This window comes from Somniosus microcephalus, chromosome 26, assembly GCF_052327205.1.
Source record: "Somniosus microcephalus isolate GS21.2 chromosome 26, FLI_Smic_1.0, whole genome shotgun sequence".
Lineage (NCBI taxonomy): Eukaryota > Metazoa > Chordata > Chondrichthyes > Squaliformes > Somniosidae > Somniosus > Somniosus microcephalus.
The window spans coordinates 1,878,613-1,899,596 of record NC_141012.1 but is presented as its reverse complement, the minus strand read 5'-3'; the positions used below and the strand labels follow the sequence as shown (position 1 = coordinate 1,899,596).

General features: G+C 50.2%; 1 protein-coding gene and 1 long non-coding RNA gene across 3 annotated transcripts in view; both read right to left on the bottom strand.

The window, feature by feature from the left end:
* The window catches only part of hoatz (HOATZ cilia and flagella associated protein), an 88,353-nt gene extending 79,823 nt beyond the window's left edge, over positions 1-8,530 (bottom strand). For both annotated transcript variants that reach the window (XM_085967649.1, XM_085967650.1), the window contains exon 1: positions 8,291-8,530. In XM_085967649.1, the coding sequence (XP_085823775.1) occupies positions 8,291-8,507 (217 nt within the window). In that variant the 5' untranslated portion in view covers positions 8,508-8,530. The remainder of the gene's footprint in view (positions 1-8,290) is intronic.
* A 5,775-nt stretch (positions 8,531-14,305) lies between these two features.
* Positions 14,306-16,528, bottom strand: LOC147100207 (uncharacterized). Its single transcript, XR_015073739.1, has 2 exons — positions 16,172-16,528; positions 14,306-15,532 (listed from the first exon to the last, which is right to left on the bottom strand). It is a non-coding gene; the product is annotated as an uncharacterized LOC147100207 (long non-coding RNA).
* Positions 16,529-20,984: the final 4,456 nt, after the last annotated feature.

Here is a 20,984-nt window from a genome sequence, read left to right as displayed (position 1 = left end):
GATGCTGATCAACCGATGGCGCAAAACGCTGAGCAGCAGGCGCTGCTGCGAGCCCTCAGACCAACATGCCTGGACCTAGACCCCCAAGAAGCGGGTTCGTCGACTAAATTCGCACAATGGCTGCGTTGCTTTGAGGCGTATCTGGAAGCCTCGACCGTGACTCTTGATGAAAATAAACTGAAAATCCTGGCCTCGAAGGTGAGCCACCAAGTCTATACTTTAATCCAAGATGCGACGACCTACGCGGCGGCTATCGACCTACTGAAAGGGCAGTATGCACGCCCGGTTAACACGGTCTATGCCAGGCACCTTTTAAGATCTCGCAGACAGCAGCCCGGGGAATCGGTGGAAGCCTTCCTACGGGCACTGCGGGTACTCGGACGCGGCTGCGACTGCAAGGAAGTATCGGCCGCGGCACATGCGGAGGGACTGATACGAGACGCTTTCGTTGCGGGTCTAAGGTCCGACTACTCCCGGCAGAGGCTGCTGGAGAAGGGTGAAATAGACCTGACAAAGGCAGTGTCCCTCGCGCTCTCGCTCGACGCGGCCCACAGAAATATGGACGCTTTCTCCCCTCATCGCCCCGCGTCGTGGACGCCGCAATCTTGGGCCATGGGACCGCCACCTCCGACTGCTGCAGCGATGTCCAAGGCACAAAAATGCTATTTTTGTGGCCAAGCTAAACACCCTAGAGCACGCTGCCCCGCGAAGAATGCTACCTGCTCCGGCTGCGGGAAGAAAGGTCACTACGTTAGCGCCTGCAAAGGGAAGACCGCTAACGCCAGCAGCGCTGCGTGCGAACCGTGGGCGCAGCCATCTTGTCCGCCATCTTGGGCTCCCCCAGCCGCGTGGGGATCGGGACCGTGGGCGCCGCCATTTTGGCCGCCATCTTGGACGCCTCCGACTTTGGTTACGGGGGACCCGGACTCCAACACCGCCTCATCGGACGACCGCATCGACACGCTTGAACATACGCTGGCTTCCGTGACGCTGGATCAATCTCTCCCGCATCAACTGTCCAGGTCCATGATGGACATTACGGTAAACGGCCGCGCCACTACCTGCCTTTTTGACAGCGGGAGCACGGAGAGTTTTATACACCCCGACACGGTGCGCAGTTACTCTCTCCCGGTCCTGCCGACGCGTCATCGCATCTCTATGGCTTCCAAAGCCCAGTCAGCGGACGTCGGTGGCTACTGTATGGTGACTCTTTCAGTGCGGGGTACTGAATACAAAAATTTTAAACTTCTGGTCCTGCCCCATCTCTGCGCTGCCGTCCTACTGGGGTTGGATTTTCAGTGCCACCTTAAGAGTGTCACTTTAGCGTATGGTGGACCCCTCCCCCCTCTCACAGTCTGCAGCCAGCAGTTTTTAAATCGCCCGCCGCGCGCCATTTGCAGCCTCTCCACCCTTAAAGTCTCCCCCCCCTCCTTGTTCGCTAACCTCACCCGCGACTGTAAGCCCATCGCTACCAAAAGTAGGCGTTACAGTGCCGGGGATAGGGGTTTCATTAAATCCGAGGTAGCGAGACTCCTGAAGGAAGGGATTATCGAGAGCAGCAATAGCCCATGGCGAGCACAAGTGGTGGTGGTGAAGGCTGGCGGCAAACAGCGCCTAGTTATTGACTACAGCCAGACGATCAACCGCTACACCCAGCTGGATGCATATCCACTCCCCCGCATATCTGACATGGTCAATCAGATAGCACAATACCGGGTGTTCTCGACGATTGATCTGAAGTCGGCATACCACCAGCTCCCCATCAGGGCTGAGGACCGCCAGTACACAGCTTTTGAAGCTGACGGTCGGCTCTATCACTTTCTCAGAGTTCCCTTCGGCGTCACCAACGGAGTTTCTGTCTTCCAACGGGAGATGGACCGGATGGTTGACCAGAACGCGCTCCAGGCCACTTTCCCATATCTAGACAACGTCACCATCTGCGGCCACGACCAGCAGGACCACGACGTTAATCTAGAGAAATTCCTCCGGACGGCCCAGCGGCTGAATCTCACATACAACAAAGACAAATGTATGTTTCGTACTACGCGCCTTGCTATTCTTGGCTGCGTAGTGGAGAACGGAGTCATCGGCCCAGACCCCGATAGAATGCGCCCCCTTATGGAGCTCCCCCTCCCCCACTGCCAGAAAGCACTGAAGAGATGCCTGGGGTTTTTCTCTTACTATGCTCAGTGGGTGCCCAACTATGCGGATAAAGCCCGACCCCTCATCAAGTCCGCCTCCTTCCCCCTGACAGCAGAGGCCTGTGCAGCCTTCACTCTCATAAAAGGAGACATTGCGAAGGCCACAATGCACGCTGTGGATGAGTCCCTTCCTTTTCAAGTGGAGAGCGACGCATCCGACTTTGCCCTAGCTGCAACCCTTAACCAGGCGGGGAGACCCGTGGCCTTTTTCTCAAGGACCCTCCAGGGCCCCGAGATTCGACACTCCTCTGTCGAAAAGGAGGCCCAGGCCATTGTGGAAGCCGTGCGACATTGGTGGCATTACCTGGCCGGAAAACGATTTACCCTGCTCACTGACCAGCGTTCAGTGGCTTTTATGTTTCATAATAAGCAGCGGGGCAAAATCAAGAATGACAAGATCTTAAGGTGGAGAATCGAACTCTCCACCTACAATTACGATATCTTGTACCGGCCCGGGAAACTCAATGAGCCCCCAGATGCCCTATCACGTGGTACGTGCGCCAACGCGCAGGTTGATAGGCTACAGACCCTCCACAATGACCTCTGCCACCCGGGGGTCACCAGGTTCTTCCATTTTATCAAATCCCGTAACCTGCCCTACTCCATCGAGGAGGTCAGGACCATGACCAGGAACTGCCAGATCTGTGCCGAGTGCAAGCCGCATTTTTATAGGCCAGACAGAGCGAGCCTGATCAAAGCCACGCGCCCCTTCGAGCGGCTGAGCATCGATTTTAAAGGGCCCCTCCCCTCCTCTGACCGCAATGTGTACTTCCTCAATATAATTGATGAGTACTCCCGTTTCCCGTTTGCCATCCCTTGCTCGGACATGACCAGTACCACGGTCATTAAATGTCTGAATGACCTCTTCGCCTTGTTCGGTTTCCCTAGCTATATCCATAGCGACAGGGGCTCATCTTTTATGAGCGACGAACTTCGGCAGTACCTGCTCGCGAGAGGCATTGCTACAAGCAGGACCACCAGCTACAACCCCCGGGGTAACGGCCAGGTGGAAAGGGAGAATGCGACAGTCTGGAAGGCAGTCCTTTTAAACTTAAAATCTAAGGGCCTTCCGACCTCCCGCTGGCAGGAGGTCCTCCCTGCGGCGCTCCATTCCATTCGGTCGCTGCTCTGTACACCCACCAATGCCACTCCTCACGAGAGAATGTTCTCCTTCCCCAGGAAGTCCACGTCGGGGATTTCGCTACCAACATGGCTGACTTCTCCAGGTCCCGTCCTACTGCGGAAGCACGTGAGGACCCATAAGGCGGACCCCCTGGTCGAGAGGGTGAGCCTCCTCCACGCCAACCCGCAGTATGCTTACGTGGTGTACCCGGACGGGCGGGAGGACACAGTCTCCATTCGAGACCTCGCACCTGCAGGTGCTCCTGAAACACCCTCTTCGCCACCCACCGCTACTCCTGCCTACCCCCAGGACACAGTCCCCGCACGAGACCTCGCACCTTCGGGTGCCTCTGAGAGACCACCATCGCTACCTCCCATTACCCATGCTCTGACCCCTGTAGACGGCATGCAGCAGCCCCAGGGTCCGCCACCTGCTACACCTCCTCTGAACGAGACACCGGGTTCACCGTTGGATGCTGCACCATCACCGCCGCTGCTGCGACGCTCAGGACGGCTTACAAGGCCTCCTGATAGACTTCAGTACACGAATTTTTAGTGCACTTCTCCCCGCCGGACTCAATTCTAAACAAGGGGTGAATGTGGTAAACCATTGTTGTTAGTATTGTTGTTCACCACTGTTAGTACTGTTGTTCACTCTTGCATATTGTTGTACTTGTCTGTGCATGCCTCAGCTGACTCCGCCCCTGGCTCCACCCTCATGGCTGGGTATAAAGGTCGCTGCTCAGAAGCCTCCGGCCCTTTTGGATACCAGGCAACCACAAGAGGCATGCTCTGTTCTTTGGTAATAAAAGCCTGTTTATTACTTTCTCAATCTCCAGTCTTTTGTAGCAATTGATAGTGCATCAGACACAAAGCTGGGTGGGCGTGTGCGCTGTGAGGAGGATGCCGAGATACTCCAGTATGATTTGGACAGGTTGGGTGATTGGGCAGATGCAGTATAATGTGGATAAATGCGAGGTTATCCACTTTGGTGTCAAAAACAGGAAGGCAGATTATTATCTGAACGGCAATAGATTGGGAGAAGGGGAAGTGCAACGAGACCTGGGTGTCCTTGTGCACCAGTCGCTGAAGGTAAGCATGCAGGTGCAGCAGGCGGTTAAGAAGGCAAATGGTATGTTGGCCTTCGTAGCGAGAGGATTCGAGTACAGGAGCAAGGATGTCTTGCTGCAGTTGTACAGGGCCTTGGTGAGACCACATCTTGAGTATTGTGTGCAGTTTTGGTCGCCTTATCTGAGGAAGGATGTTCTTGCCATGGAGGGAGTGCAGCAAAGATTCATCAGACTGATACCTGGGATGGCGGGAATGACGTATGAGGAGAGATTGGGTCGATTGGGCTTATACTCGCTGGAGTTTAGAAGAATGAGAGGGGATCTCATTGAAACTTATAAAATTCTAACAGGACTGGACAGACTAGATGCAGGAAGGATGTTCCTGATGGTCGGGGAGTCCAGAACCAAGGATCACAGTCTAAGGATAAAGGGTAGGCCATTTAGGACTGAGATGAGGAGGAATTTCTTCACCCAGAGAGTGGTGAACCTGTGGAATTCTCTACCACAGAAGGCAGTAGAGGCCAATTCATTAAATATATTCAAGAAGGGGTTAGATATATTTCTTAAGGCTAAAGGAATCAAGAGATATGGGGAGTAGGCAGGGTCAGGGTACTGAGTTTGGATGATCAGCCATGATCGCATTGAATGGCGGAGCAGGCTCGAGGGGCTGAATGGCCTACTCCTGCTCCTATCTTCTATGTTTCTCCATTCCCCCTCTCCCTCTCCCCCCTCCCTCTCCTCCTCCCTCTCTCTCCCCTCTCCCTCTCTCCCCTCTCTCTCCCTCTCTCTCTCCCTCTCTCCCCTCTCTCTCTCCCTCCCTCTCCCTCTCTCTCTCTCTCCCCTCTCCCCCTCTCCCTCTCTCCCTCGCTCCCTCTCTCTCGCTCTCCTCCTCTCTCTCCCTCCTCTCCCTCTCCTCCTCTCTCTCCCCTCTCCCTCTCCTCCTCTCTCTCCCCTCTCCCTCTCCTCCTCTCTCTCCCTCACTCTCCCCCTCCCCATCTCTCCCTCTCTCCCTCTCCCCCTCTCTCCCTCTCCCCCTCTCTCTCCCCTCTCCCTCTCCCCTCTCCCTCTCCTCCTCTCTCCCTCTCCCCCTCTCTCTCCCCTCTCCCTCTCCCCTCTCCCTCTCCTCCTCTCTCTCCCCGTTCTCCCTCTCCTCCTCTCTCCCATCTCTCTCCCATCTCTCTCCCATCTCTCTCCCTCTCTCTCTCCCCCTCTCCCTCTCTCTCTCTCCCCCTCTCCCTCCCTCTCCCTCCCTCTCCCTCTCCCTCTCTCTCTCTCCTCTCTCCCTCCCCCCTCTCTCTCTCTCCCTCTCCCTCTCTCTCTGTCCCCTCTCTCTCGCCTCTCTCCCCCTCTCTCTCTCCCCCCCTCTTCTCTCCCTCTCCTCTCTCTCCTCTCTCTCTCTCCCTCCCTCCTCTCTCTCCTCCCCTCTCTCTCTCCTCCCTCTCTCTCTCCCCCTCCCTCTCTCTCCCCCTCCACTCTCCTCCCTCTCTCCCCCCTCTCTCTCACCCCCTCTCCCTCTCTCTCCCCCCTCCTCTCTCTCCCCCTCCCTCTCTCTCTCCCCCCTCCCTCTCTCTCCCCCCCTCCTCCCTCCCTCCCCTCCCCCCTCCCCCCTCCCTCCCTCTCTCCCCCTCTCCCTCCCTCCCCCTCTCCCCCCTCTCCCCTCTCTCTCCCTCTCTCCCCTCTCCCTCTCTCTCTCTCTCTCTCTCTCTCTCCCCTTCTTTCTCTCCTCCCCCCCTCTCTCTCTCTCTCTCTCTCTCTCTCCCCTTCTTTCTCTCTTCCCCCCTCTCCCTCCCTCTCTCTCTCCCCCCCTCCCTCTCTCCCTCCCTCTCTCCCCCCCTCCCTCTCCCTCATAAGTCATAGAGTTATACAGCACAGAAAGAGGCCCTTCGGCCCATCGCGTCCGCGCCGGCCATCAACCCTATCTAATCTAATCCCATTTTCCAGCATTTGGTCCGTAGCCTTGTATGCTATGGCATTTCAAGTGCTCCATGCTCTAAGTGAGGGTTCCTCTTACCACCTTTCAGCAGGAGTTCCTGCTCACCACCCTCCAGGAGTTCCAGTTCCTCAACATCCCTCTAACCTCTGCCCCAAACCCTCTAATCCTCATGCCCCTTACCTGACTTCTATGCCCCCTTGTTATGACCCCTCTACTAAGGGGAAAAGCTTCTTCTATCCACCGTATCTTGCCCCTCATAATTTTGTATACCTCAATCAGGTCCCCCCTCAGCCTCTCTACTCCACCCCCAAGAAAACAACCCCCCCCCCCCCATCTTTCTTCATAGCTGAAGCGCTCCAGCTTCATCCTGTAAATCTCCTCTGCACCCTCTCCAAGCAATCACATCCTTCCTATAGTGTGGCGACCAGAACTGCACACAGTACTCCAGCTGTGGCCTTACCAGCGTTTTGTACAGCTCCATCATAACCTCCCTGCTCTTATATTCTATGCCTCGGCTAATGAAGGCAAGTATCCCATATACCTTTTTAACCACCTTATCCACCTGTTCTGCTGCCTTCAGGGATCTATGTACATGCACACCAAGGTCCCTCTGATCCTCTGTCTTTCCTAGGGTCTTACCATTCATTGTGTATTTCCTTGCCTTGTTAGTCCATCCAAAATGCATCACCTCACACTTTTCAGGGTTAAATTCCATTTGCCACTGTTCCACCCATCTGACCAACCCATCTATATCGTCCTGTAGCCTGAGGCTTCCCGCCTCGCTATTTACCACCCCACCAATTTTCGTGTCATCTGCGAACTTACTGATCATACCTTTTACATTCACATCCAAATCATTAATGTAGACCACAAACAGCAAGGGACCCAGCACCGATCCCTGCGGTACCCCACTGGACGCAGGCTTCCAGTCACAAAAACAACCTTCCACCATCACCCTCTGCCTTCTGCCACTAAGCCAGTTTTGGATCCAATGTGCCAAGGCACCCTGGATCCCATGGGCTCTTACCTTCCTGACCAGTCTCCTATGCAGGACTTTATCAAAAGCCTTACTGAAATCCATGTAAACCACATCCACTGCACTACCCTCATCCACACACCTAGTCACCCCCTCGAAAAATTCAATCAAATTGGTCAGACATGATCTTCCCTTGACAAAGCCATGCTGGCTATCCCTAATTAATCCCTGCCTCTCCAAGTGGAGACCAATTCTGTCCCTCAGAATGTTTTCCAATAATTTCCCTACCACTGATGTTAGGCTCACTGGCCTGTAATTCCCTGGTTTATCCCTACTACCCTTCTTGAATAATGGTACTACGTTAGCTGTTCTCCAGTCCTCTGGCACATCCCCTGTGGCCAGAGAGGTTCTGAAAATTTGTGTCAGAGCCCCTGCAATCTCCTCCCTTGCCTCACACAGCAGCCTGGAATACATCTCGTCCGGGCCTGGGGATTTATCCACTTTTAAGCCTGCTAAAACCGCTAGTACCTCCTCCCTCTCGATGCTAATATCACAGTCCCCCTGCCCGATTTCTATGTCCACATCGTCGTTCTCCATAGTGAACACAGATGCAAAAAATTCATTTAAAACCCCACCTACATCCTCTGGCTCCACACACAGTTTGTCACTTTGGTCCCTAATGGGCCCTATTCTTTCCCTAGTTATCCTCTTGCCCTTAATATACTTATATAAAACACCTTAGGATTTTCCTTTATTTTGCTCGCCAGTGTTATTTCATGGCCCCTCCTCTCTCTCCTAATTTCTTTTTTAAGTATCCCCCTGCACTTTTTATACTCCTCTAGGGCTCTCTCTCTCTCTCTCTCTCTCTCTCCCCCTCTCTCTCTCTCTCCCCCTCTCTCTCCTCCTCTCTCTCTCCCCTCTTCCCCCCTCTCCTCTCTCTCCCCCTCCTCTCTCTCTCTCTCTCCCTCTCCCTCCCCTCCTCTCTCACCTCCCCAGTGGCGGGCGGGCTGCGCCACCTTGAGCCGCTGTTTGATGTCCCCGGACACCAGGCGGGACTCGAGCGGCGGCTGCAGCGACAGCGAGCTCCAGAACACCTTGGCGTAGGCCACGTCCTCCAGCGAGGAGCCCGCGAACACCGTGTAATGGGCGCGGGGCTCCCCCAGGCCCGGCTCCCCCTCGGCTCCGACCCGCGGTTCCTCACCCATCGCCCAGGCCGCGGCCCTCCCTCCCCATGGCAACCGCGGCCCTCCCTCCCCATGGCAACCGCGGCCCTCCCTCCCCATGGCAACCGCGGCCCGCCCTCCCCATGGCAACCGCGGCCCGCCCTCCCCATGGCAACCGCGGCCCGCCCTCCCCATGGCAACCGCGGCCCGCCCTCCCCATGGCAACCGCGGTCCTCCCTCCCCATGGCAACCGCGGCTCACCCACCTCGCCGATGTGAGCGGGAGGCTGAGCGACCAATCAGCGAACGCGTCGTCCCCATGGCAGCCAGGAGGGGCGGGCCCTCTCCCATGGCAACGGTCTCCATGGAGATGGCGTTCTCCGCGCACGTGACTGAGACAGTGGGCAAAGGGCACAGAAAGATCCCAACAAATAGCTGAGAGATTGACCAGAATGGTGTCAGGGAGGAGGGACTGCAGTTATTGGAGAAGCGGCGGGTGGTCTCCTCAGAGCAGAGAAGGTTAAGAGGAGATTTGATCGAGGGGTTCAAAATCATGAGGGGTCTGGACAGAGTAAATGGAGAGAAACTGTTTCCAGTGGCAGGAGGGTCAGTAACCAGAGGACACAGATTGGTGATTGGCAAAGGAACCAGAGACGACATAAGACATAACCCAGGACCTGAACGTCGTCCAGGTCTTGTTGCATGCGGGCATGGACTGCTTCATTATCTGAGGAGTTGTGAATGGCGCTGAACACGGTGCAGTCATCAGCGAACATCCCCATTTCTGACCTTATGTTGGAGGGAAGGTCATTGATGAAGCAGCTGAATATGGTTGGGCCTAGGACACTGCCCTGAGGAACTGCTGCAGCGATGTCCCGGGGCTGTGATGATTGACTTCAAACAACCACAACCATCTTCCTCTGTGCTAGGTATGACTCCAGCTAGTGGAGAGTTTTCCCCCTGATTCCCATCGACTTCAGTTTTACGAGAGCTCCTTGATGCCAGACTTGGTCAAATGCTGCCTTGATGTCAAGGGCAGTCACTCTCACCTCACCTCTGCAATTCAGTTCCTTTGTCCATGTTTGGACCAAGGCTGTAATGAGATTGGGAGCTGAGTGGTCTTGGCTGATGCCAAACTGGGCATCAGTGAGCAGGTTATTGGTGAGCAAGTGCCGCTTGATAGCACTGTCAATGACACCTTCCATCACTTTGCTGATGATTGAGAGTAGACTGATGGGGTGGTAATTGGCCGGATTGGATTTGTCCTGCTTTTTGTGGACAGGACATACCTGGGCAGTTTTCCACATTGGTCGGGTAGATGCCAGTGTTGTAGCTTAACTGGAACAGCTTGGCTAGAGGCATGGCTAGTTCTGGAGCACGTCTTCAGCACGACAGCTGGGATGTTGTTGGGGCCCATAGCCTTTGCTGTATCCAGTGCACTCAGCCATTTCTTGATATCACGTGGAGTGAATTGAATTGGCTGAAGACTGGTTTCTGTGTTGGTGGGGACCTCAGGAGGAGACCAAGATGGATCATCCACTCGACACTTCTAGCTGAAGATGGTTGCAAATGCTTCAGCCTTGTCTTTTGCACTCACGTTCTGGGCTCCAACATCATTTAGGATGGGGATATTCATGCAGCCCCCGCCTCCCGTTAATTGTTTAATGGTCCACCATCATTCACGACTGGATGTGACAGGACTGCAGAGCTTTGATCTGATCCGTTGATTGTAGGGTCACTTAACCTTGTCTATAGAATGCTGTTTCCACTTTTTAGCATGCATATTCTCCTGTGTTGCAGCTTCCCCAGGTTGGCACTGCATTTTTAGGTACGCCTGGTGCTGCTCCTGGCATGCTCTTCTACACTCCTCATTGAACCAGGGTTGGTCCCCTGGCTTGATGGTAATGGTAGAGTGAAGGATATGCCGGGCCATGAGGTTACAGATTGTGGTGGAATACAATTCTACTGCTGCTGATAGCCCACAATGTCTCATGGATGCCCAGTTTTGAGCTGCTAGATCTGTTCTGAATCTATTCCATTTAGCACGGTGGAAGTGTCACACAACACAATGGATGGTGTCCTTAGTGTGAAGACGGGACTTCATCTCCACAATGACTGTGCAGTGGTCACTGCTACCAATGCTATCATGGACAGATGCATCTGCGACAGGTAGATTGGTGAGGATGAGGTCAAGTAGGTTTTCCCCCCATGTTGTTTCTCTCACCACCTGTCGCATGCCCAGGCTGACAGCTATGTCCTTCAGGACTCCGGCCAGCTCGGTCAGCAGTGGAGCATTGAAGTCCCCCACCCAGAGTACATTCTGTGCCCTTGCTTCTTCCAAATGGTGATCAACATTGAGAAGTATTGATTCATCAGCTGAGGGAGGGCGGTAGGTGGTAATCAGCAGGAGGTTCCCTTGCCCATGCTTGACCTGAAGCCATGAGACTTCATGGGGTCTGGAGTCAATGTTGAGGACTCCCCGGGCCACTCCTTCCCGACTGTATACCACTGTGCCGCCACCCCTGCTGGGTCTATCCTGCCGGTGGGACAGGACATACCCAGGGATGGTGATGGAGGAGTTTGGGACATTGGCTGAAAGGTATGATTCTGTGAGTATGACTGTGTCAGGCTGTTGCTTGACTAGTCTGTGGGACAGCTCTCCCAATTTTGGCACAAGTGCTCGGATGTTGGTGAGGAGGACTTTGTAGGGTTGACTGGGCTGGGTGTGCCGTTGTGTCCGTAGCTGGTGCTGAGGTCGATGCCGGGTGGTCTGTCTGGTTTTATTCTTATTGTGGGGTGAATCATTCACTGCTCCAACACTGGCTGCGCTGTGGACCCACCCATAGCCAATAATCAGTGAAATCAGGGGAACTGACGAAAACTTGGATTTTTCCGTGGTAATATCACTGTTAAATACCCCATTAAATGTTAAGCCTTTTTGGAATAGGTGTAACTGGGGCTTTAACAGCGTATTTGACTGTTAAACAACCGTTTTGGCTCTGAAAACTATTTTTATATTTGTGGAATGTCAAATTTCTCTATTATGATAAAAATTTATCAGATGTTCATGACATTTCAGCTTTTACCTTAACTCCATGTGTATGTCCCAATATTTATTGTTCTCGCTGTAACATTTTTTAAAAGTGCAGATATGTCACTGCTTTTCATTTCCTGGTTTGCTGTCTGTGAGAATTCTCCAATGTGATTGGCTGCTTTGACAGCTTGCTGGCGGCACTGCTGCACTATGCTAGGAATCCCCTTTTCACAGTGCTACAATCAATTACACATCAAGAAACCTAAAGTTTTCATGACAGAGATCGCACGATCTCCTGGGCAGCTTTCTCTGAGGTCTGTGGCGATCACTATTGCATTGCCACTGACCACAAATTATGGGCCAATATTCTAAATGTTATTTTAAAAAGTATTGTTTTCCTGAAGTTTGATGCTATTGAGAATGTCTGATTAAAGCTGCAGCATACCCCCCCCCCCAGCTAACTGGTACTGGTTACATGAGTGCAATGATACCACTGCCTTTGATCTTAATAATTGTTAAGGGGTATAGTAATGTTTGACTGAAGTTTCACTGACCGAAGATGATATTTATAACTGCTAAAAAGTAAGTTTCTGCTTTTGCCTATGACACAAGAATGATTGCACTTCCATAGGAATGTGTTGCTGTGAATCGCTCTGGGATGTGAAAGGTGCTATATAAATGTAAGCACTTTCTTGATTTGTCATTTGTGATGCAAAAGTGGCACTAGAACTGATCCTTATAATGGTCTTTCTCCAAAGTGCAAGAACATTCAGCACAGACACAGGTAAAGGTGTGTGTCTGAGAGATCTTATTGTTATATGAATCTTGCTGGCTGGATTTTAAACTGAATCCAGGAAAGAGCATATTTTGCCTGTGTACTCTTCTGGTTTTGGGTGGTTAAACAAATAATCTGTAACTAATAAAACTTTAAATAAAACTTAACAACTTAAATTAAAATGTGATTGGCCGGGGTGATGATGCACTCCAGTCCCCGCGGTGCCCACCGGTCGCGGAAGGCTTCGAGCGTGCCCGCAGACACCGCGTGCTCCATCTCCTATTTTGCCTGTGTAACGCCATAGCCAATTGTTAGCTTCGCTGTCAGTGAAATTTCAGTCAATCATTACTAATATCCCATTATTCTAACTACAGCTCGGTTTACATCAGCTTTCCTCTACTCTTTCCAATTTAGTACTTTCCGAGTTTAAAAAGCAGAGAACCGCTGATTTTATTGAAGGGTATGAGTCTCGAGATTTCAGCTCCTATATGGATACCAGTGGAGGGAGGATATGGGTGGAGATCAACTGCTGAAATGAGAAACAGAATATTCCATCTGTTTCACTGAGTGTGCAGTGACATTGTTATATTGATGTGAAGCACAGCCGAAGAACAGTATAACTCCGTGCATTAACATACGATGCTCCGTTCACCTTTGGGACCAGGATTCAATGCCATCTCAGAAAGTCTTTTCTCGTCTTCTGGCTGTTCCTAAAGTGGATCTGGATCCAACCACAGCTCATCCCACCGCTTCGTAAATCTCACTAAACAGGGCACAGGTGGGAAATACAAGAGTCACACTGGTCCAGTAATGGTGCTACTGTTGAGGTTGGGAGTTGTAGGGACACATGAAAGGGAGCCTTCCTTTGTATTTAACCCATACCACAGTGACCTAGAGGTTTCTTGATGTTGATGCTGAGTGCATGAAAAGTGTAAAAGTATTTCACTCTCAGCACTGACATCCCTCACCTCGATGAGCACAACATTTCACAGAAATGTTTACACTGCATTAATCCAGCTCCACTGTGTTGATTAACAGTTTGAGGAGGATTCGAGTTCCGGAGTTTGCATGTTACCTGTTATATTTACTGTAGATGTTAAACTCTTAGGTGGACATAAAATATCCCATGGCACAATTTCGAAGAGGAGCTGGGGAGTTTTCCAGGTGTCCTGGCTAATATTTTTACTCAATCACTAAAACAGATGATCTGGTCAATATCACATTGCTGTTTGGGGGAGCTTGCTGTGCACAAATTGGCTGCCGCGTTTCCTACATTACAACAGTGACTACTCTTCAAAAATACTTCACTGGCTGTAAAGCAATTTGGGACGTCCTGAGGCGGTGAAAGGCGCTATAGAAATGTAAGTCTTTCTTTTCTTAATTCTGCAGCTTCCAAACCATCTGCTCATCACAAAAGTCAAATCATTGTCAATGTTTCTGTCACATTCACGGTTGACCGCCTGCAAAATTAAAGCCTTGCAAAATGTTTCCTTAAATTTGCTTTCACGGAAGTGTAACCCTGTGACAATGACTCGTTCGCGGTAATTCAGTGCATCAAAACTACACGGCAATTGTGGAATTACATGAGAGAGCAGTGAATGAGAAAAGGCCATTGAACCCTTCAAATCGCCTCCCTGTGACAGACCCGGGCACCACTGGGCATGGAGGGGTCTGTGGGAGAGGGGGACAGAACCCAGAAACATGCGGGGTGGTGTGGGGGCTCTCATCCCTCAGTCCCGCCTAATGGTTGCTCCTGGGAGCACCATGAACGCCATGCAATGTGTTCTCTCGCGGACTCTATCCAGCCATTCAATCTACTGAGGAAAGAAAGATTCTACAAAATCCCCCTCAACAAAGATAAATCCCAGTGAACTCCAGAATGCCCCATCTAACCAGCCATCCTAAACTCTGCCCCCCTTCCCCTGCCTTCCCTTCATGAATCCTGCACTGGAGAGATGTTAACCCCTCAAAGGATGGGCTGAAGGCGAAGCTCATCTGGAACAATGATATTAACCTCAGCACAGAAACAACATCAAATGCAAACAAATATTTTTATTCACTGAAAAACACACAAACCCAGCAGGTATGGAAACAGTTTCTACTGAGTGCCAATTAGGATGACAGGTGTCATCAATAGAAATCAAATGAACAAAGTGCCCCCTTTTCACCTGGGCACACACAGTACATAGAATGTAAAAGAGAAGGACACGTATTGAACCAGAATCGTGTTGGCCGTGCCTCCTGTGCGCGCCAGTCTCTGGGAACAGTTGCTAAAATCTATCTCTGTGACATTCCCTCTTCTCCTTCGCTTCTTGTTGTGCCGACACCTGCTCCAGTCCCCAGTCCAGGCTGTGATCCCGTCCTTTTTGCCTGGCTGTGTGGTTAGTGATTGCTTAGTTAGTGGTTACCAATCAGCTAACTACACTGCCTAGCAACCAGGCGTTTACCAAATACAATCGGCACTGGATTCCAGCAGACAAACACAGAATACAAACTGTGCAGAAAGTTCATCTTAACTTTGTGTTAGTAAAACCAACAAATGTTTCAAATACAAACTCTCTCCTGGGACCAAACATCTCGTCAATAAATAAATGATATAATGAACATTGTTATTAATTAATATTAACCAACTCTTGGTAAATGTAACGAGTGACATTTTTCCACGGATAAATCAACAAATGATTTGGGATAAAACATCTTACATTTATAATGCGATTTTAAGAGAAAATATCAGTTGATGAAGCTGTAAAGTTGGTGAAATCGGTAACTTTGTTGATCAGAAGTTGGTTGGACCGACTGACTGACCCAGCTCCTCAAATATCCCCAATTAGATTAGATTAGATTGTGACCTCGTGTAACAGTATTATCGCTCCTTTGACCTATGCAATCTAACTTGTTAATTTCAATCTATATTTCTGTAAGTAAATAGATAAATAAACGAATTGCGATATCGTTAGAAAATGAATTCAATAGTATGGAGGGGTTTGGAAAGGAAGGTGAGGGGTAGGAGGTTATTACAGGACGCTAAGCCGCTGAAGGTCTGCGGGAGAGAGAGTGCCGGCGAGGCGGTCGATGCAGACACTGGCCTGCAGGAGGTGCTGGTGCACAGGAGAGCCGCGGCCTGTTTTGATGGTAGTGTGAGTAGCGATTGACCCTTACTGTCCGCAATCAGCTAACGACACTGCCTGCAAACCCGGCCAGTCCCTGCAAACCCGGCAGGGAGAGAGTCCCCGGGGAGGGAGCCTCCAGAAATACCAGCCTGGGTGAAAAAAGGAAAAGATTAGCACGAATTAACATTCCAAAACCAATCAGAAACATTCCAATCATTCAGCGCTGCTCTTTCCAAGTTTCTCAGACACTTTCCTAAACTATCAACTCCTAAACAAAATAATCAACAACTTTTTAAAACTTTAAACTTATTGCAACCTCTTTAAAGAAAATTTCAGAATTTTCTTATGTACTAATTTAAATAAATTATTAAAACGAGGTTGCTATAAGTGACTAAAATTAGATCATTAATCACTGAATTATTTCCAGATCGAAGAGTTTTTGGATCCTGATTATTTAAACGATTAAATGACTCAGCGACATTTCCAATAAACATTTAAATATTTTTAATTCAGTTTAATTTTTAGACGCACAGAATCTGCCAAAAAAAATTAAACCCAAATTAACTGAAAGACGCAGATTAAACGAAATAAGACGGTCACCGATCGGGAGTTTACCTGTTTAATGAATTTTAGAGTTTATTTATAAATTAAAATCAAATCTTGAAACGAAATGCGTTTTAAAATGATCCCAAAAATCCCGATTTGACCCCTAGAACGAATCCAATATTCCGTTGAATTACTTCTTGTCCCCAAAGAATGGAAAGATTCTGAAATGTGACAAACCTGACCTTTCCCTGGCGGATTATTCCGTGGTCGGGCGGACTGTACCTGGGGACGGCGAGGTGGGGAGTTCGTTCGCAGTTGCAGGTGTTTTAGTGACTGTGAAGTAGATGGGGTCCCGCAGACTCTGGGCAGGAGCTGTGTGTACAGTATGTAGTCAGGGGGACAGTGACGCGGGCCGGTTCACGTGGCTCCACCGCTACCTGTGAACATCACCGAGGCTGAGCTACCTGGATCAGGTGTGTGACCCGCCCTGGCACCAGTTACCATGGGCAGCGCTGGCTATCCCGGGTACACACAACATCGGGCCCAGTCAAAATACACCGGGTGGCACTGGGCACGCCTTGCTCCCTCACTAGCATGTGATAAATGGCTGGTTGTTTGTAACAATATTAAACCTTTTCCCACACAAACGGCTTGCTCATCACTAAGTGCATTAACTGGTGTTATTTCCCTGGGTGGGTCTTGTGGCGGAGACCCGGCGCTAGTTTAATAGGTGTGTTTCTATGAGATTCTGTACTTTTAAACTTAATCCAACATAGGATTTTTAATCGTGTACATGACAGTCCATAATCTTCACCCAATCAGAGCAGCGGCCACTCAATGTCGTGACGTTCACTCAATGCAAGAGATAGAAAGACAAACTGAAACTGCATCAGTCAGTCGGCATCTGAGAGGGGAAACGGGTGACAGAGAGGGAGAGAGAGGAAACACTTCTTCAAAGGGTGGTGGAAGTGTGGAACTCCCGCCCACACAAAGCAGTAGATGCTCAATTAATAACTTTAAATCTGAGATCGATTGATTTTTGCTAACCAAGAGTATTAAGAGATATGGAGCCAAGGCGGGTGGATCATGATATCCAATGTCGGAACGGGCTGAATGGCCTCCTGTTCCCGAGAGAGAGAGAGAGAAAGACAGAGAGACAGAGAGAGAGACAGAGAGAGAGAGAGAGACAGAGAGAGAGAGAGACAGACAGAGAGAGAGAGACAGACAGAGAGAGAGAGAGAGACAGAGAGACAGAGAGAGAGAGAGACAGAGAGAGAGAGAGACAGAGAGACAGAGAGAGAGAGAGACAGAGAGAGAGAGAGACAGAGAGAAAGCTGGCAGCGAAACTTCAGTCTGGGTGTTATTGGTTTTGTTAGTCTGCCGGGGCCGCTTTACTGAATACTGATTGTAGAGAACTAAACACAAACTCTTCCACTCACACCATTTCCTTCATTCTTTCCCTTCTATCTGTTTTTTTCGATCCAATCTGATCTCACTTTTCTTCCCCAACCCGATTCCCTAAATATTGAAATTTGAATATTTTATTGCCTTCTTCCTGGCCCTCGTCCATTTTGAAGTTTAGAGCAGGATTTTTTTAATTCAAAGCCTTAAAGGTGTTTTAGCCAATCAAAAGCTCCAATCTGGATTGACTGGGCCCACCGGGGGAGTTTTAAAGTTTGAATTTAAGAGTGAGCGAGGGGTTCACAGCCGCTTTGGCCCGGATGAGTTTTAACTCCCTCTGGTCCGACTTCACCGAGTGTTACCGGGTGAAGGGCCGATTACTGTCCCGGGATTTACTATAAGATAAATCCCAGGGACAGTGAAAACATCAGTTACAGACAATCTCAGCCTTAACCCACTCGCCCTGTGACTGAGACACGGACACTTGCCGAGTCTTCGCCCTGTGATTGAGTATCAACAAGCCCTGTCCGCCGGTGTTTACCGGTGCGGTATCAGCCCAGAATGAACCCAATAACCGGATTTCGCTTTACAGAGACTCAGAGAAAGGTCCCACATTTGATTTCCATGTGTCCGTCTCCGGGTTTCTCTCTGAATATTGTGTTATTCTCCCCAAAGCCCCGGACTTCCCACCAGAAACCTCACCTGTAACGCCGGGGGCCAGTTTGCCCCAGTCCCGGTGATTTGAGCCGCTTTATATACCCCGAGCTCCGGCGTCACAAACCAACAGCCCACTTTGAATTTAGCGCCGGGATCAGGCGCCTTTTCACTGGAGGGAAACTAGAGCGAGCCCGGGAGATTCAAACAGGCCAACAAGAGACCAAAGGCTGAAGAATGGCGAGTTCTGGGATGGTTGTTGGGCTGGAGGAGGTGACAGGGACAGGGAGGGAAGGATTTAAACACCAGGACTGGAGCCCGCAAGGAGAGGAGTGATGTGTCAGTGGGACTGGTGTGGCTCAGGACACAGGTGGCAGGGTTCGGGATGAGCTGAGGTATACAGAGAGTGGAGAACGCGAGGCTGGCCAGGAGAGCATTGGAATAATCAAATCTGGAGCTGATAAAGGCATGGGCGAGGGCTTTAGCAGCAGATAGGCGGGGGTAGAGGCCGAGACGGGAGATGTAAAGGAGGTGGAAATAGGCAGTATTTGTGATGGAGAGGATATGGAGTCGGAAGCTCAGCCCAGGGTCGAGGTTATGAACAGTCTGGAGAGGGGGTGTCCCTGGAGAGGGAGCACCAGGTGTCCACCGGCCGCTCCAGGCCTCGCGTGACCGGTGGGCACCAGAGCTTCATCAACCTCCGGGAACCAAATATTAATTTGATTTGTTAAGGTTATCTAGATGGATTTAATTTACAGTTAAATGTTGGTGCCCCTTTTAAAAGAGGGCACCTGCAAACTCTTAAAGTCGATGACATCGCCATCCTCACTGAAGTAGCATAAAAGAGGGAAGGGGTGACAAGAGTAAAGCAGTTATTCGAATAATGGAAGAATGTTCCCGCACTGTAGCCATTATTGGGAAGAGTCAGTACAGGATCATCATGGACGAGAGGCTATTCGACTCCGCTTAGTTCACCCATCCAGAAATGTGCCACAGTTGCCCCATTGCAGCATCTAATTGATTCTCTCCACTCTGTCTGAAAATCCCTTCCAAGTGTTGATCCTTTGTTGACTGTTGACCAGCCTGCTGTCAGTCCTAAATCTGTCCTTTACTAACCTGACCCTGTGACCCCTTGTCCTGTTCACGTAGTTTACTTCAAAGTATTTCCCCCTATCAATTACTACTTTATATCCATCTGTAAGTTCACCTCTGAGATTTCTCCTTTCTAGGCTGAAAAGCCCAAATTCCTTTAAAACTCAGACCCCTGACACTAAAAGAAAGAAAGACTTGCATTTCTATAGCACCTCAGGACGTCCCAAAGCACTTTACAGCCAATGAAGTTCTTTTATGGAATGTAGTCACTGTTATAATGTAGGCAGCGTGACAGCCAAATCCCACAATGTGATAATGAACAGTTCATCTAATTTTAGTGATGTGGTTGAGGGATAAATATTGGCCAGGACGAATTTCCCTGCTCTTCGAAATAGTGCCATGGAATCTTTTATGTCCACCTGAGATGACAGATAGGGCCTCAATTTAATGTCTCATCCGAAAGACAACATCTTCAACAGTGCAGCACTCCCTCAGTACTGGAGTGTCAGCCTAGATTTTTGTGCTCAAGTCTCTGGAGTGGGACTTGGAACCCACAACCTTCATGACGTCTAAGGCGAGAGTGCTGCCCACTGAGCCACAGCTGACTAGAGTCAGGCTTGTGGCTCTTTTCTACACTGTATCCAGTGCCTGAATGTCTCTCTTGTATCTCAGTGACTGGGACTGGCTGCCATACTCAAGATGTGGTCTGACCAGAGCCCTGCACAGTTTGAACATGATTTCCATTCTGCTCCTTTGCCCGTAGTTCAGCGTTCTGTTGGTTTTGTTGACTGCTTCTCTGTGTCCAGTCTGAGACTCGACCGCTTCAGTGGGTCAGTTGGGTCGCACTCTCGCCTCTGAGTCAGAAGGAGAAATGAGTACATAGTCCAAGCTGACACTCCAGTGCAGTGCTGAGGGAGTGCTGCACTGTTGGAGGTGCCTTCTTTTGTATGAGACGTTAAACTGATACCTGGGATGGCAGGAATGACGTATGAGGAGAGGTTGGGTCGATTAGGCTTATATTCGCTAGAGTTTAGAAGAATGAGAGGGGATCTCATTGAAACTTCTAAAATTCTAACAGGGCTAGACAGACTAGATGCAGGAAGGATGTTCCCGATGGCGGGGAGTCCAGAACCAGGGGTCACAGTCTAAGGATAAGGGGTAAGCCATTTAGGACTGAAATGAGGAGGAATTTCTTCACCCAGAGAGTGGTGAAGCTGTGGAATTCTCTGCCACACAGGGCAGTTGAGGCCAATTCATTAAATATATTCAAAAAGGAGTTGGATATATTTCTTGAGGCTAAAGGGATCAAGGGATATGGGGAGAAGGCAGGGACAGGGTACTGAGTTTGGATGATCAGCTATGATCTCATTAAATGGCAGAGCAGGCTAGAGGGGCCGAATGGCCTACTCCTGCTCCTATCTTCTATGTTTCTAAACCGAGGCCCAGTCTGCTCTCTCAGGTGGACGTAAAAGATCCCATGGCAATATTTGAAGAACAGTGGGGAGTTCTCCCCAGTGCTCTGGGCAATATTTATCCCTCAACCAACATCACTAAAACAGATTTTCTGGTCATTATCACATTGCTGATTGTGGGAGCTTGCTGTGCACAAATTGGCTGCTGCATTTCCCACATTATAACAGTGACTACACTTCAAAAGTACTTCATTGGCTGTAAAGCGCTTTAGGACGTCATGAGGTTGTGAAAGGCGCTATAGAAATGCAAGTTCTCCTCCTCAACCTCAGATATTCCAACACCATTCATGGAATTCGTGTGTCACCTATTTATCTTTCAGAGGAACAGGGATATTCTTCCTGAAGGGCAGCAGCGTGATCCTGGACGGAGGAGCTCGGCACTTGTAAACACAGGGTGTTCAACCAGTTTGCCACAAGTGCAGAGTGCTTTGTGCAT